Source organism: Drechmeria coniospora, chromosome 01, assembly GCF_001625195.1.
Source record: "Drechmeria coniospora strain ARSEF 6962 chromosome 01, whole genome shotgun sequence".
Classification (NCBI taxonomy): domain Eukaryota; kingdom Fungi; phylum Ascomycota; class Sordariomycetes; order Hypocreales; family Ophiocordycipitaceae; genus Drechmeria; species Drechmeria coniospora.
Window position 1 is genome coordinate 1451288 of NC_054389.1, and position 15637 is coordinate 1466924.

Consider the following 15637-nt stretch of genomic DNA (forward strand, 5'->3'; position numbering starts at 1 on the left):
CATCTGAGTTCTTTTGGGCTCGGCATCCGTCATCATGGCCCAAGACAGCGACGCCCCGAAGGCGGTGGACAAGGGCAAAGGGAAGGTCGCTGATGAGCCTAAAGGTGAAAAGCAGGCCGCCAATGGCACGAAGGAGGACGCCAACAAGGATGGTACTCAAGTCTCACCGTATCTTCTTCTAAGCAAATACTGATGCAGCTTGCAGCTACGGAAGAAGAGCTTAATGAAGAGGACCAGCAGCTCAAGAACGATTTGGACATGATAGTGGAACGGTTGACTGTAAGCCTTGCAAAATTTCCGTTCTTGACGATGTGGTCCTAAGTGCTTTCTCGCAGGAGTCCAACACGGAACTTCACAAAACGGCGCTCGAATCCATGAAGACGTCGATCAAGACCTCGACATCGTCCATGACGGCTGTGCCAAAGCCCCTCAAATTCCTTCGACCGCACTATGAAGTCTTGACAAAGCTTTACGACGATTGGTCGGATGGCGACAACCGGACTTCGCTGGCAGATGTTCTCTCGGTGATTGGCATGACATACTCGGACGAGGACAGACAAGACACCCTGAAATACAGATTGCTCGCGCCCACGTCCGATATTGGCTCGTGGGGTCATGAGTATGTCAGGCATCTTGCCCTCGAAATTGGGGAGGTGTACGGCAAGCGGATTACGTCAGAGGAACCTACCGAAGACTTGGTCGACTTGGCCACGGTTCTCGTCCCTCTCTTTATCAAGAGTAACGCTGAGGCAGATGCTGTTGATCTCATGAGCGAGCTTGAAATTATCGAGGAGATACCAAAATTTGTCGACGAGGAGACGTATCCCAGAGTATGCTTGTACATGGTCAGCATGGTCAACCTGCTTACGTACCCCGACAACGAAACCTTCCTACGGACCGCACACAACATATACATGCAGCACAAACAGTTTACACAGGCCATGGTGCTGGCAATTCGGTTGCACGACGTCGAGCTGATCGAGGCCGACTTTGACAAAGCCAAGGATCCTGCGCTTAAGAAGCAGCTAGCATTCTTGATTGCGCGTCAAAGGATAGTCATGAGCATGCCCGAGTCTTCAGTTGAAGAGCAGGAGCGATCGGAATGCCTCGCGAATCTTAAGTTGTCTGAACATTTCAAATCTCTTGCCAAGGAACTGAATATCCTGGACCCGAAGACGACGGAGGATATCTACAAGAGCCACCTGGAAAGCAGTCGAGTGGCCGGCATGACGAACCTGGACTCCGCCAGGCATAACCTCGCCGCAGGTTTTGTCAACGCTTTCGTCAATGCCGGGTTCGGCAACGATAAGATGATGCTGGTGGAGGGCGAGAAAGAGGCATGGGTGTGGAAGACGAAGGCGGAGGGTATGATGTCGACGGTTGCTTCCATGGGCACGCTGCTGCTATGGGACATCGAGAATGGCCTCGACAAGATCGACAAGTATACTTACTCGGCAGAACCGGAGATCTCGGCCGGTGCAATGCTTGCCATTGGCATCATGAACTCGGGTGTTCGCTTGGATTCCGACCCTGCCATGGCCCTTCTCGGAGATGCAGACAAGCTTCACCACTCGAACCCTATGATTAGGACGGCATGCATCATGGGCCTCGGCCTGTCGTACGCTGGCTCTAACCGTGAGGAGCTGTTGGAACTCCTACTTCCCATAATCAGCGACTCTTCCCAAGAGATGCAGGTCTCGGCCATGGCTGCCCTGGCCTGCGGCTTGATCTTTGTCGGCTCATCCCACCCTGACGTATCGGAGGCCATCGTGACGACGTTGATGGACGACGACCGCAAGAGTCAGTTGACGGACAAATGGACCCGCTTCCTCGCTCTTGGCCTAGGCTTGCTGTTCTTTGGTCGTCAAGAAGAGGTCGATGTCATCCTAGAGACGCTCAAGGCTGTGGATCACCCCATGGCCAAGGCCACCGCGGTGCTGGCTGAAATCTGTGCTTGGGCCGGCACAGGCGCCGTCCTCAAGATTCAAGAGCTCCTGCATATCTGTAACGAACACCAAGAGGAATCCGAAGATAAGAAAGGAGACGAGTTGCTGCAAGCATACGCCGTCATCGGCATTGCATTGGTGGCGATGGGTGAGGATGTGGGACAGGAGATGGTCCTGCGGCAGTTTGGTCATCTCATGCACTACGGTGAAGCCAACATCAGAAAGGCCGTGCCATTGGCGCTGGGTTTGATAAGCCCGAGCAACCCTCAGATGAAAGTCTACGACACGCTTTCCAGATACAGCCACGACAACGACCCCGAGGTTGCCATCAACGCCATCTTCGCCATGGGCATGCTTGGAGCCGGAACAAACAACGCCAGACTTGCTCAACTGCTCCGACAGTTGGCGAGCTACTACCACCGCGATCAGGATGCTCTCTTCATGGTCCGCATCGCCCAGGGCCTCCTTCACATGGGCAAGGGCACGCTGTCCATCAACCCGTTCCACACAGACCGCCAAGTCCTCTCACATGTGGCCGCTGCTGGCCTGCTGGCCACGCTTGTCGCCTTGATTGACCCCAAAGAATTTGTTTGCGGATCTTCACACTACCTCCTCTACTTCCTCGTTCCCGCCATGCACCCGCGCTTCCTCGTCACTCTGAACGAGGACCTGACGCCTCTCAAGGTGAATGTCCGGGTTGGCCAAGCCGTGGACGTTGTTGGTCAGGCTGGCCGACCCAAGACTATCACTGGATGGCAAACGCAGAGTACGCCAGTGCTGCTGGGCCACGGAGAACGCGCTGAACTGGAAGACGAGCAGTACATCAGCTTGAACAGCACCTTGGAGGGCTTGGTTATCCTGCGGAAGGTCAGTACAGCCTGCTTTCAATCGCCGACTCTTTTGTTGAATTGTGCTAACGAGCCATGGACAGAACCCCGAATGGGAAGATGGAAAATAAGTCAGGCGGGTGACTTGACTAGAATTGTGGCTACGACCTGTGACAAGCGCTCTTCGTTTCGGTTTGTGCAAAGATACAATCCGCCGCAAGCCAGACACGGGATCCGCTGCCAGAGGTGTACATTGATAGGCGTCCATCGTCAAGCGTGTAATCACTACGCGATTCGAAACTGCATCGTGTATTGGGCGGGACGTAAGACGATGATGGCCATGTCATATGTGATTGGAAACTGCTATGCATAGAAAGAACAACAAAACCATGAAACAATGCAGACGCCTATCAATATGCCCAAGAACTCCTGTCTATGCATTCTCCGATGTGACTTTGAAGATATGGATACCCATGTCAAACCATGTCAAACACCTACCACGTATCCGGCCCGAACTTCCCACCTTCGGGTACTGTCTTGTACGGACAAGCTTGCCAATCGCAGCCCTGCTTGTAGATCTCGGTTCCCCACCAGCGAAAGTCTTTCATCCAGCCGGGGTATATGAAGCCAAAGAAGACGACGACGATACCGAAAGCTAGGCCCGAGTCGAGGGCGGCGCTGAGGGTCATGGTGTACTTGCTCCACCAAGCGCTGGCGCGACGCTTGATGAGGAAATTGAAGAGGTAACAGACGAGGGCCCAGACAGAAAAGTTGAGCCCCGTGGCCGGGGGGATCCAGCTCATGGCGCCGAATATGACGGGCAGGTTGACTTTACGTAGGATGCTGTTACGGCGGTGGCGGGCGTATAGCCACAGCGGGATAGGGAGCAAGGCGCCGAGGGGGAAGCACCAGATGAGGGCGCGGTAGATGGCGGTCGGGCCGAAGAACTCGCCAGGGCCGACGACGCCCCAAAGGATAGAGCCGTTGAAGTGGACACGGGCGATGGGGCAGGTGAAGCCATTCACGGCGTCGGTGGTACAGATGCCCTTGACGTTGGCAAACATCCAGTTGAGGACGCCGATTTGCGTGATGGACGAGACGAGCGTGGCAACGACCTGGACAAGAAACATGATGCGGGGTGGAATCTTCATGTAGTGGCCGAGCTTGAGATCGGAGGCGAACTTGATGCCTTGGGCCGAGGAGATGTAACCGTAGGTGACAAAGGCCATGTTTGCAATGGGTCGGCCGGGGAAGGCAACGCCGCAGATGAGCTGGCAGATGAGGTAGATGCTGCTGTGCTGGTTTGTGACGGCCATGATGATGCCGTTGGGGATGAAGAAGACGGCACCGATGGCAAGGGCCAGGAGGAGACCGTACCACGGTAGGTGAACGGGGTAGCTGAACAACGTCAGTACTCGAGATGCGGCAGGTGACGTTCTGCATGGTATGAGAGAGGGTGGGGATGGGCGGCAACTCACTATTCGACAACAAACATGCCGATGGCGGCCATGGAGACAAAGGTCAGCAGGTACCAACTGGCCGGGGCATCCTTGTAGCGGTTCATGAGACGGCAGTGGACGTCCTCGCGGCTCAGCAAGTTCTCGAAGTTGGGAACGGATCCCGACATGGCCGTGTAGGCCTCGCTGGCGACCGAGATGCCCGAGGCGGCTCGTGACTCGTTGACGGATGGGTTGACGGGTTGGTAGACGGGCTTGCCATCCTGGCGGGCCTCCTCGAGCGACCGTTTCCACGTGCGCCAAATGTCAGGTCCATGCCAGCAGAGGGTATGAGTCAGGAGGGCGGCGAGACCGGCGAACTGGACGCCGTAGCTGAGCATGTAGGTGACGGGCAAGAAGACGCGGCTGTAGTTGGCGTAGGCTTCCCTGTCGAAGAGAAAGTCGGGCGTCAGAATCTTGGTGACGTTGTAGATGTGGCCCGTGTTGTCAAAGACACCGGACGAGAGGATGGGCATGTACGAGGAGTAGAGGACGTTTGAGTAGTAGAGAAGGGGCGCGATAATCCACATGATGACGGCCAGGCCACCGATGACGTTCATGGCGGCCCAGAAGGGCACAAGCAGGGGCGAGCCGACGTAGGTGATCTGGGCCCAGTCAAAGGTCACGGGGAAGAGACCGAGGCCGGAGGAGACGCCAAACAAGTTGGAGATGATGACGTTTCGCGGGGCGAACCAAGTGATGATGCTGAAGTAGCTGAGGGCGGGGAAAAGCAGGCCTGGCAGGAAGTAAAAGGCGAAGGCGACGGCCCAGACGATGTAGAAGAACTGCCAGCGGCTGATGGTCCAGCCGTTGGCAGGCTTGTTGTCCTGCGTGTGGAGAGTGGAAAACATGGCGGCCGACATGAGCGTGCCGGGCCAGATCATGCCGCTGGGGCGAACCAAGAAGCGGCGGGCCATGCCGGCAAAGCCGTAGCCGAGGATCTGGGTGGAAATGGTCAAGAGGAGCTGGTAGAGAATGGGGGCCTCTTGGTTGTAGAACTTGGTCTGCTCGACGATGACGTCGGTGGCAAAGGCAAAGCCGAAGGCGACGTTGCTGCTCACGTAGACGCACGTGTGTTCCTTTTCGTTCCACCTCCCTTGTGACAGCCAGAGGCGGCAGGAGGCGAGCCTGGTGCGGGCGTGACGGGAGTTGAGGGGTTCGTGGGGGTCGTCTCGCTCCCGGATGGATGGCGTCCGGAGGCCGTCGACGAATTCCTCGTCGGGGTCGTCGGTCCGCTTGAGGAGGTAGTCCCACAGGTGGCCGAGGGGATGGACGAGGAGCAGGGCGATGACGGGGGTGATGGCAACGCTGGGATATCGCAAGGAGAAGAAGAGATTCGTCGAAGATCCGAGGACGGAGAAGAGGACGGAGAGACACCACATGCGCGGGGTGTTTATGGAAAGTGCCGTGTTGTCGGTCGGGGGGACGGAGGCGCGGACGGCTTCGTGGGGGGAGTTGTCGGGGAACTCGGGTTCGGACTGGGCCGAGTCATCGTCACGCTCCGTCGTCTCGTCACCGTCCTGGACGCGGTCAAGCATCTCGCCTGGAAAGGGGGCGTCGGCGAGTCCAAAGCGTCCCTCGAGGCCAGAGGCGAGGGCGACACCGTCGAGATCTTCCGACATGCGGGACGAGGGCCTCGAGACGAGGGAGCGCTTGGAGTTGAGGCTGCGCTGGCTGCGGGAGGCGGCGCGGAGGAGCCGAAAGCGATGGGGTCCATCCGAGTCGAGATCGCTGTCGCTGTCGGCGGGCGTTCGATCGGGGGAGGGGGAAACGCGGGCGGGGACGGAGTGGGTGACGGAGCCGTAGGGCGAGCCATCCAAGCCGTCGGCCGGCCGCAGGAACGGCGTCTTTTTGGAGGCCATGGTATCGAGGAACAAAGGGAGGTCGGCTACGGCCTCGGTGGTTTCGGCACCGTCGTCGTGGGCATGGTGAGAAGGAGGTGTACGGGCAGGGGCGGCGGCCGTCGTCGGCTCGGGCGTTTCCTGAGCCTCGCCGTCGGCGGTGGCGGATGCGAGGGGTTGAAGCGGGATGTCGTCGAGATGGCTCGGTCGATGTCGGTGCTCCCGATGCCGCCTGTACTGCTGCTGCTGCTGCTGCTGCTGCTCTCGAGGCGGGCGTTTTTCTTGGTGCTCCTCTTGGTGCTCCTCTTGGTGCTCCTCTTGGTGCTCCTCTTGGTGCTCCTCTTGGTGCTCCTCTTGGTGCTCCTCTTGGTGCTGCTCCTGGTGCTGCTCCTGGTGCTGCTCCTGGTGCTGCTCCTGGTAGCTCCCCTGGTGCTCCTCTAGGAGCTCTGCCTGGTGCTCCTGCCGCTGAGATTCGACACCAACCGAGGCCCCAGCGTCGCAGGCAAGGGAGGTGAAGGCGGAGGCAGAGTTGGGGGAGGAGGTGGAGGCAGAGTTGGAAGTAGAGGTTACGGTGAGGGTCGAGGTGGAGGAGGTGGTTGTGGGCTTGGATCCGGAATTGGACCGCTTGTCATAGGACTCGGTGCGGCGACGGCTCATGGCGGGGCTCGGGCGTCGATGGGTGCATGGTTGGTTGGAGGTGGCGGTGACGATGGACGAGGCCCACGAAGGGGGTCGAATCCAAGCGGGAAGGTGGTCTGGCCTGCTGAATGATGATGTGAATCATGCAGAAGTGCTGCAGTGATGAGACAACGACGAGGCCAAACATGCAATACATGGTTAGGTACGGAGTACGGAAGAAATGCTAGTATTACTCCGTGGTATGGTATCCAATACTTTAGGCTACCTACCTGTGCATGTACACATGCGTTACGAGTGAGTAGTAAATACTGTACACCCAAGTACACCTACTTGCAGCACATGTTCGGCCAGACTTGCCATGTCTGCCCCCCCCCAGCATCTTTTCCCCTTTCCAAGACCCCGAGTTGCTAGATGAAGAGCCATGAGGGGTTTCAGAACAGAAGCACTACCTTCGGAGTCACGAGCACCATGATGAAGCGGAGCGTCATGCTGCAACATGCTACGTGTAGCATGTACCTGATCAGTGCGTCCTGCAGTCGCATGTCCGAATCTCGGAGTTGACGGAGGGATGAATGACGCAGAGCACTTGTACGTGTACGTACAATAATACATGCAGGAACCTACATTTGGGAGGGGGGCCGAGGGGGGGGCAAGGCCTGATGAATCGCTGTTCTACTCCGTACTGCTGTAGTTCATGCAAATTTGAGGCACTTACTTAGGTACTTATGCTTGTACGTATTCATGTACAGGGACTTTCAGACATATGGTAATATGCCTGCCAACTACCAGCTTGAATGGCCCGCCGAAGCGGAACAGATCATTGCCTCAGGCAAGACATTGTTACCAAGTAGGTACATGTACATGTGCACTGCACTGTCCGTAGGGTAGATGTGCATTTTCATGGGCGGGTAGAGCGTAAGTACCTACGGCACTGATTTGGTCGTTCTGTTAGTAATTACTACTAGGTAGGTACTTACGTGTTCCAACCGCCGCCAACGCCGTTGGTGGTACTGCAAGCACTTGGCTGTACTTAATATGTGTTGGGTGGGTTTGGTGCACATCATGTACTATCCGTACCTCGGTGTACATGTACAGCAGGGGTATTGGTTAATAGTAATTACTAGGTATCTAAGTACTAGGTACGTAGTAACTATTACTCAGTACTCCGTTCACCGTAGTGAGCGCTCAAGTGCTCGCACCAGGCCTAGCGACTCCTGTACATTCATGAACTGGCAATAAGTTAGTAATACATGGAAGTGCTTTTACGGAGTAGCATTGCTTGTACTGCACGGAGTACGGAGAACAGTATGTAGGAATAGGAACAATACTGTAGATACGATACCCAATACGTACATGTAAGTACTCATTACCCCGACAAGTACTTACAGTGCGGGTGCGAGTACTGAACGTTGCAAGTACAGCACTTGTACTTTGTACGGAGAGAGGATTACATTCAGCGTACGGAGTACCAAGTACGTGCATTACTGTGCCTGAGGCTTCAAAAACACCAACGATAAAGCTCCTGGCATACTTACTTGCAAGTCTGATTATTATTATAGATAGTCCTCCTTTCTGCGGCACGCGTTTATGCTGTCAATGAAAGTAATCATGTACGGATCTGGCGCACCTATGCACCAACTGTAGTGGTACCGACCTCAAGAGTTGGCCATTCTTCCCTCCTCACAGTTTCTCCACAATTGTCCTTGCACGACCTGACGGTCACGCTCGTCCCTCACACGCCGCTGGCGACGTTCAGCCTCAAATCTTTGCCTTGCCGTGCCTCGCCGGGCCCTCACCATGGCCGCCTCGTCGCTCGCCGCTGCCAAGCAGCAGTTGAGGATGGTGGTGAAGGAGAGGCTATCGTCGGTGTCCCCAGACTCCATCACCGCTCAAAGTATGACGGACAGCACCTCGTGACGGCAGCAAAATATCCCACCTGCTCACCGCCCAAGAACAGGCCGCAAGATATTCGAGTCTCTCAAGGACTTCCCGCCCTACAAACATGCGAGCCGCATCAGCGTATATCTCTCCATGCCGGCGGGCGAGGTCCAGACCGACGCCATCGTCCGTCACGCCCTCGGCGCCGGAAAGCAGGTCTACGTCCCCTACCTTCACACGCCGCCGCCGGAGCTGGCCAAGGCAGATGCGCCCGTGCGCGTCATGGATATGGTCCTGCTCGCCAGCGTTGAAGATTACGAAGGCCTCAAACTCGACCGGTGGTCTATTCCCAGCATAGACCCCGCCACCGTCCACGAGCGACAGCGCATCCTGGGAGGCCCCCCTCGTCATCCTGGCTCCGACGGTGACCGCTCTGCCCTGGACCTGATGCTCATGCCGGGCGTCGCTTTTGACCTCGACCCCGCCGGCTCCGTCCGGAGACTCGGCCACGGCAAAGGGTTCTACGACTTCTTCCTGAACAGGTATCTGGCCCAGGTCGGCGCCGCCGTCGACAACCCACCATTGCTCGTCTACGGCCTGGCCCTCACCGAGCAGCTCTTGTCTGCTTCCTCCGCTGAGCAGGTCCCCATGGGCCCCCACGATCGGAGGCTGCATGGCCTCGTGCTTGGCACCGGAGAGATTCGGGAGTCTCCTACCCATAGCTTGTAACATGTACCAAGGCAAAACCGTCGCCATCTCTCATGTCATCGGCACTCACACCGCTCATTGTCCGACTAGGCCGGCCGTCCCTTGGTATCCATTGTCGGTCCTTGTATGAATTTGCAGGCAACACAGTTCGTGCTTCCATCCGGTCTCCAATATCCAAGGTCAGCACACGGAGTGCCGCACCACAGTTGCTTAGTAATGTACAACTGCGCACGCAATCACTCTGTTTGCAAGGCCGGCACATGCGGTACAAATGTGCAGTCCGCAACCCGAGGCGACTCGCCGGCGTTAGAGGAGACAAACACGAGACGGTCCCTGGGATACGGGAAAACAAGAGCAGCCGAGAGACGAACAAAGGATTCCATGACATGGGAGAGGGTACTACGTAAATAACAAATGAATCACCGCCCGGCCTGCTTGCCTGCCCTCTCCCATTCTGCCCCTGTTCATTCTGGAGGTGGGCCATTGTGCTGATGCTACCGTTGAGGTCATGTCCCTCGAGACACCTCCCTTCGCACCGTTACCGTTATCCCAATCGAAATGCCTCTCGGATGAAAGCGCAACCAGAGGGACAAATCTCCAGGCGGCCGTTGCGGGCGAACCGACGGACCATGGTTGGTCAAGCTTGGGTCTGGTTGGTCTGATCTGATCTGGTCTGGGCGCCGGAGCGGAAAAACGACGGCGGACCTCATCCGTTCCCAGGATTGCCCCGCCAAAGGACGCCACGGCCCCATGGCATCCATCATCAAACCCAAATACTTTCGACCTGGACTCTGTCGACGCTTTTTGCTTCCTCAAACAGTGTCAGTCCTGGTTGTCTGCCATCTACGAAAAGCCGGCTCGCTCATCTTTTCGGCCTCGGGCCAAAGTCTTCCAGAAACCAACTCACGCCAAGTACTCACCCACGCACGGCATCATTTCCTGGCACCACCCTCCTGCCCGCCTCACGACGTCTTCCCCCATCGCCTAGGGTCCAGTCCGGTCCATGTGTGTCGCCTCGTCGACTCTGCGCTGAAGCTCGCACGCCGTCTCCATCACCTCCCCTGCTATCGCCGGCTTCCCTTCTCAGTTTTGCCGCTTTCCCACGATGGCTACAAACGGTGCGCACGAGGCGTTTGTGCCATCGGATGTCTTGGAGGCTGTCATGACCATGAGAACCGGGGAACAACACAGCAAGATCAACGCTCATCAATATCTGGAACGCTTTCAGAAATCCGTTCGTCGCCATTCCCATACTGCACTGCCTCTATAGACGCTGACATGTTGCGCATTCAGAAAGCTTCATGGGCCACCGTCATGGGGATACTCCAGGCCAAGGCCGAGCCCGAGGCCACGCTCTTTGCCGCCATCACACTTCGGGGCAAGGCAAGTCGCGCCTGCGCAGAATCTTGCCTCGACGTGCGCACCAGCGGCTAACTATCCTTCTAGTTGACATACGACCTTTCAGCTCAAGTCTCCGTCGACGAACTTCCCGCACTCCGGACCCAGATCCTGCTCCTCCTGAAGCACTTTGCGCCAGGCCCGAAGCCCATCCGAGTGCAGCTCTGCGTTTGCCTCGCCATCTTGGCTATACAAATGAAAGACTGGCACGATGTCCTTGCGTCCGTCGTGCAGTCGTTTGGCGACGGTCCCGAGAGCCATGCATGCATTCTTGACTTCCTGCGAGTCCTTCCCGAGGAGGTGACCGAAGGTCGAAAAATCACCCTTTCTGTACGTGGATCCAGCGACCTCCGGCCCGGCACGCCGTCTCGAGTCACCAGGTTCTCGACTGCGAGGCACCGTCATTCGGCATGGTCTAACTTGTTTTCGATGTAGGAAGATGACCTTGCCGCACGTTCACAGGCCCTGCTAGGAGACAGCACGAGACAAGTTGTGCAGCTCCTCATCAACTACGCCCAGTCCTCGCGTAAGTGCTTGTGAATCGCTTGGTCCGGCTTTTTCCTGTCGACCTCGACGCTGACGTCAACTTCGCAGCCGCCGCCGCCCGCAACCCCCAGCTGATGGAATGCATCACCTCCTGGTTGAGGGAGGTGCCCGTCGCCGACATCGTCAACTCGCCCTTGCTGAACGTCATATTTGATGGTGTTTCCAGCGACGAATGTGGCCAGGAAGCGTCCGAATGCCTTTGCGTTCTTCTCAGGGAAGCGAGCGACGTTGATGAAAGTCAAGATGTCGTTCACGCCCTCTTCCCCCGCGTCCTCGCCCTTCGACCTCAGATCGCAAAGGCGGCGGAGGAGGAGGATACGGAAAAGCTCAAGTCCTTGACAAAGGTCTTTGCCGCTTCTGCCGAGAGCTGGGTCGTCGGAATCGCCCGTCAACCGGCTCAGTTCAAGCCCCTGGTCGACGCCGTTCTCGAATGCGCCGCCCGGGATACGGATCGAGACGTCATCGAGCACACATTTACCTTCTGGTATGATCTCAAGCAGTACCTCGTTCTCGAAATATACATGCAAGGCCGCCTGGAAATGGTCGACGTCTATTCAAAGTTGGTGGACATCCTCCTGAAACACCTGCAATACCCGACGCCGGATTCCGGCAATGAAGCAGACCTGTTCGACGGGGACCGCGAGCAGGAGGAAAAGTTCCGGGAATTCCGTCACCAAATGGGCGATGCCCTGAAGGATGCCTGCGACGTCATGGGCGTCACCGATTGCCTAACCAAGGTGCTCCATGCCGTCCAGCTCTGGATGCAAAAGTATGCCGGTCACGTCTCGGGCACCAGCGTCCCCCACTGGCAGGAGCTTGAGGCTCCCCTGTTTGCCATGCGCGCCCTTGGCCGTATGGTCGACAAGGACGAAAGCATCGTCATTCCTCAACTCATGCCGCTGCTTGTCCAGATGCCCACCCACGAAAAGTTGCGCTTCGCGACCATCATGGTCCTGGGGAGGTATACGGAGTGGACGGCGGCGCACCCCGAGTATCTGGAGCCGCAGTTCAACTATATTGTCAGCTCGTTCCAGTCCGACTCGAGGGAGATCATGCGAGCTGCCGCACTGTCCATCAAGTTCTTCTGCACCGACTGCAAGCATCTGCTGAGCGGTCAAGTCGTCCAGCTGCAGGCGTTTTACGACCAGACCTTGGACAAGCTTCCGGACGTCAGCAAGGAGGAGATGACCGAGGGCGTCGCGAATGTCGTCGCCGTCCAGCCTGTGGCCGAGACGTATCGGCTCCTGAAGCTTTACTGCGACCCTCTTGTGCAGAGGCTGATGTCCAAGGCCAACGGTGCAACGGATGAGGAAGGAAAGCTGGCCGTCGCAGGTAAGCATGAGCTCCTTCCAGAGCCGAAGAGGCACCGCTGACCCGAGGAATGTAGACCACCTTCAACTCATCACCATCTTCACCCAGAACGTGACGCCATCGGTCAACCCGGGAGAGGAGAACCCTGCGGTCAAGTACTGGCAAGAGGTATTCCCCATCCTGTCGACGGTCCTAGACAACTTCCTGGACTTTGGTCCCATCTGCGAGCGGATTTGCCGATGCTGGCGCAATATGATCATCTCGTACCGCACCGCCATGGCTCCGCTGCTGCCGGACATGGCGAATAAGCTGGCAAGCAGCTTCAACGTCGCTCGGGAAGGTTGCTTCCTTTGGGTCACCTCGGCCATCCTGCGCGAGTTTTCGGAGGATCGCGAGAATGTCAACCAGGCGACGAGGGACAACATTTATACCTTCTTCGAGGCTCAGACAACGGCCTTTCTTCGCGTCATGACGGAACTCCAGCCTAAGGAGCTGCCGGATGTCATTGACGACTTCTTCCGCCTCGTGATCGATGCGCTGCTGTACTGTCCACAGAGACTGGTGCCCTCGCACCTCTTGGTGCCGGTTCTCGAAGCTGCCATCTATGCGCTAACGCTGGAGCAGCGGGATCCTCTGTCGTCGACGTTGCACTTTGTGCGAGATTTGTTGTCGTATGGAGGCAACAATCCGGCCAGCAGCGAGGGCCTACCGGAGCCGACCGCGGGAGAGATCCGGGGCATCATCAAGAACCTCCTGATGAGCCACGGCACAAACCTGACGAAGCAGGTCATGGCCGGAATGATGATCACCTTCCCGCGAGACTGCTTCGCCGACGGTAGCGGGGTCCTCCTGGCCATGTTCGAGCTCCTGCCGGCGGAGACGACGGAGTGGGTGTCCCACACGATTCAGCTGCTGCCCCCGGGAACCGTGACGGCAGCGGAAGCCCAGAGATTGGTGACGAAGATCAGGGAACGGCTGCAATCTGGTGACTCCAGCGGCCTCCGGCACGTCAGGGTGCTGCTGCAGGACTTTACAAACTCGTACCGTCGACGGAACGTGGCTCCTCGTGATGGCCTCGGCCAGCTGGAGGCCACCCGCTTCCAGTTTTCCGGCTGAGTGAGGGCAAGAATACCATGAGTGAGGGAACTGGTTCCCTGGCGCAGGAATGAAAAAAAAAAACGACAGAGATACATTTGGAGGAGAGGGACGTCATAAAGATTAAGCGAACCATTGCAGGGTGTTGGAGGCGAAATCATAGGCCGCCCGGACAACGGAGAGCGATGGACGGCAGGCCGGTTTGCTGGGTAACGGGTCGCTGGCCAAGAATATATCGAGCCGAGAGAGAATCACAGCACCGTACAGGAGAGGACGTGGTGCTGATGAAGCATCTTGAAGCAGTCATACTTGCAGGCGGCATGTGGTGTGTGAACAGGGCTGCTGAGATGATCGACGTTGCGCTGGAGATTGTTTATGTTCCAATAGATCCCCTCCCCTTCCCCTGTCGCATGCGACTATGAGGATTGATTATATCGTTTACTACGTAGCATTTCAAACCCAGACAGAGAGGCAGGGGGGTTCGGTACTCGGAATTCCTCGGAGATGAGGCTATGGAATGCAATGAAAGAAGTATATCCTGACAGCAGGGGGGGGGGGGGGGGGGGTGGTGAAAGGGGGCATCTGATCTGGGGGTAAAACGAAACATTTGAATGAACAGCACCGATTCGTCGCTCGGTAACACGCTCCAGATAGGGGTGTAGGTATGTTGATCTGCATGTAGCCGGAATAGGGCGTGCCCTGCCGCGTGCCGGGCAAGACAACGATCGGATCTCACAGCTCCGACTGACGGTTCTATCTCTTCATGAGAAAGACGTCACGGCGATGGGAAGAATTCATGAGGCAACAACGCGCCCCGGCTGGATGCGAGATGAAGCCGAGAGTGATGAGGCGAGGAACATGGATGATCGAGCAGCGAGGGCCTGCAAAGTTCCAGAAGAATCGGCCCTTGGTGTTGGGCATATTGCTGAGCGAGTGGCATGAGCCTCACGCCGGAGACAAGGAAATCTTCACGGCACTGCTGTCCTGAAGCCGCTTGACGCCTGGATCGGATAATAGATGGAGAAATCGGCGCTTGGGCCGTATCATTCTTAGTGGCATCGTGGCTGCTTGGAGATGGGAGGCTACGATAAAGGGAGTGAAAATGAACAAAGCACCCTCTGTAAAAAAGGATGCAAGACAAATAACAATGTCCATAGGAAATAGTAACGAACATGCCAGTTCGCATGTTTGCCACAATATGTGGAATCTGCAAGCCGAAATCTCCTTTGCGGCCGTCGTAGATTCGGGACATGAATTCCAAGTATGGACGAGTACGAAGCGTCGATTTCGTCTTTCAACTTGCCCTCGCTTTTGCTCCTCAATGCCATCTTCCTCCCAGGAATATCAAAGATTCTCTGGCAAAGACCATGTAAAGCGTTCCTACATTTACCCAACCTCCCCCCCCACCCCCCCCTTAAGCAAGCTCCCGTGGAAGAAATCAGCGAACAAGACCAATTTGCTAGTAACCTATGAAATTTCGTTCTCTTTCACTCCTCGTCCTGTATTCACCGTCGTTTGACTGCCAATATGAAGTCCAAAGCCCGCATTCACTCGAATTCGAGTGCCCCTGAATGTTGAAGGAGCGTGCCCCAACAACCTTTCAACTTTGCGGGAATCATAGAACACACAACAATGCAAAATTCATCGCGCTCTCATCACTATGGGCAAACTCCCATAAATTGACGTGATCCCATAGATACTGGAGACTTGTACTCTCCCTCTTTTTTTCTTCATCGAATTAGAATCCTGCATGGCAAGCAATATTTTCGTCTCTCTTGATTCTTGAGACAGCTTTCTTCGCTCTCTTTGATATTGGATAGGTGTTGTGCTAGCCTCCGAAACCCTTCGTTAGTTTGTACAAGTCGACGGTGCTCCCCCTGTTCCGTTCTATTTTCGGTGCTCTCAGGACGGTCCTCGTTCACGCCGGCCCCCTTATATCTCTGTGAAATAGC

General features: G+C 56.5%; 4 protein-coding genes across 4 annotated transcripts; 3 read left to right on the top strand and 1 right to left on the bottom strand.

Moving 5' to 3' along the window:
* Window positions 1–34: 34 nt before the first annotated feature.
* On the top strand, window positions 35–2904 carry DCS_00394 (26S proteasome regulatory subunit rpn1; the record flags this gene model as incomplete). The annotated part of the gene is made up of 4 exons (XM_040797733.1): window positions 35–152; window positions 206–279; window positions 336–2813; window positions 2878–2904. The coding sequence occupies 4 exons, from the start codon at window positions 35–37 to the stop codon at window positions 2902–2904; spliced, it is 2697 nt and encodes an 898-aa protein (XP_040658616.1).
* Window positions 2905–3267: 363 nt separating this feature from the next.
* DCS_00395 (uncharacterized protein) lies at window positions 3268–6767 on the bottom strand (the record flags this gene model as incomplete). Its single annotated transcript, XM_040797734.1, has 2 exons — window positions 3268–4171; window positions 4252–6767. The coding sequence occupies 2 exons, from the start codon at window positions 6765–6767 to the stop codon at window positions 3268–3270; spliced, it is 3420 nt and encodes a 1139-aa protein (XP_040658617.1).
* Window positions 6768–8546: 1779 nt separating this feature from the next.
* Window positions 8547–9356, top strand: DCS_00396 (5-formyltetrahydrofolate cyclo-ligase; the record flags this gene model as incomplete). Its single annotated transcript, XM_040797735.1, has 2 exons — window positions 8547–8643; window positions 8707–9356. The coding sequence occupies 2 exons, from the start codon at window positions 8547–8549 to the stop codon at window positions 9354–9356; spliced, it is 747 nt and encodes a 248-aa protein (XP_040658618.1).
* A 1084-nt stretch (window positions 9357–10440) lies between these two features.
* On the top strand, window positions 10441–13706 carry DCS_00397 (uncharacterized protein; the record flags this gene model as incomplete). The annotated part of the gene is made up of 6 exons (XM_040797736.1): window positions 10441–10569; window positions 10629–10718; window positions 10782–11063; window positions 11169–11259; window positions 11328–12611; window positions 12667–13706. 6 exons carry the CDS (start codon window positions 10441–10443, stop codon window positions 13704–13706), a joined length of 2916 nt encoding a protein of 971 aa, XP_040658619.1.
* Between the last annotated feature and the right edge of the window lie 1931 nt (window positions 13707–15637).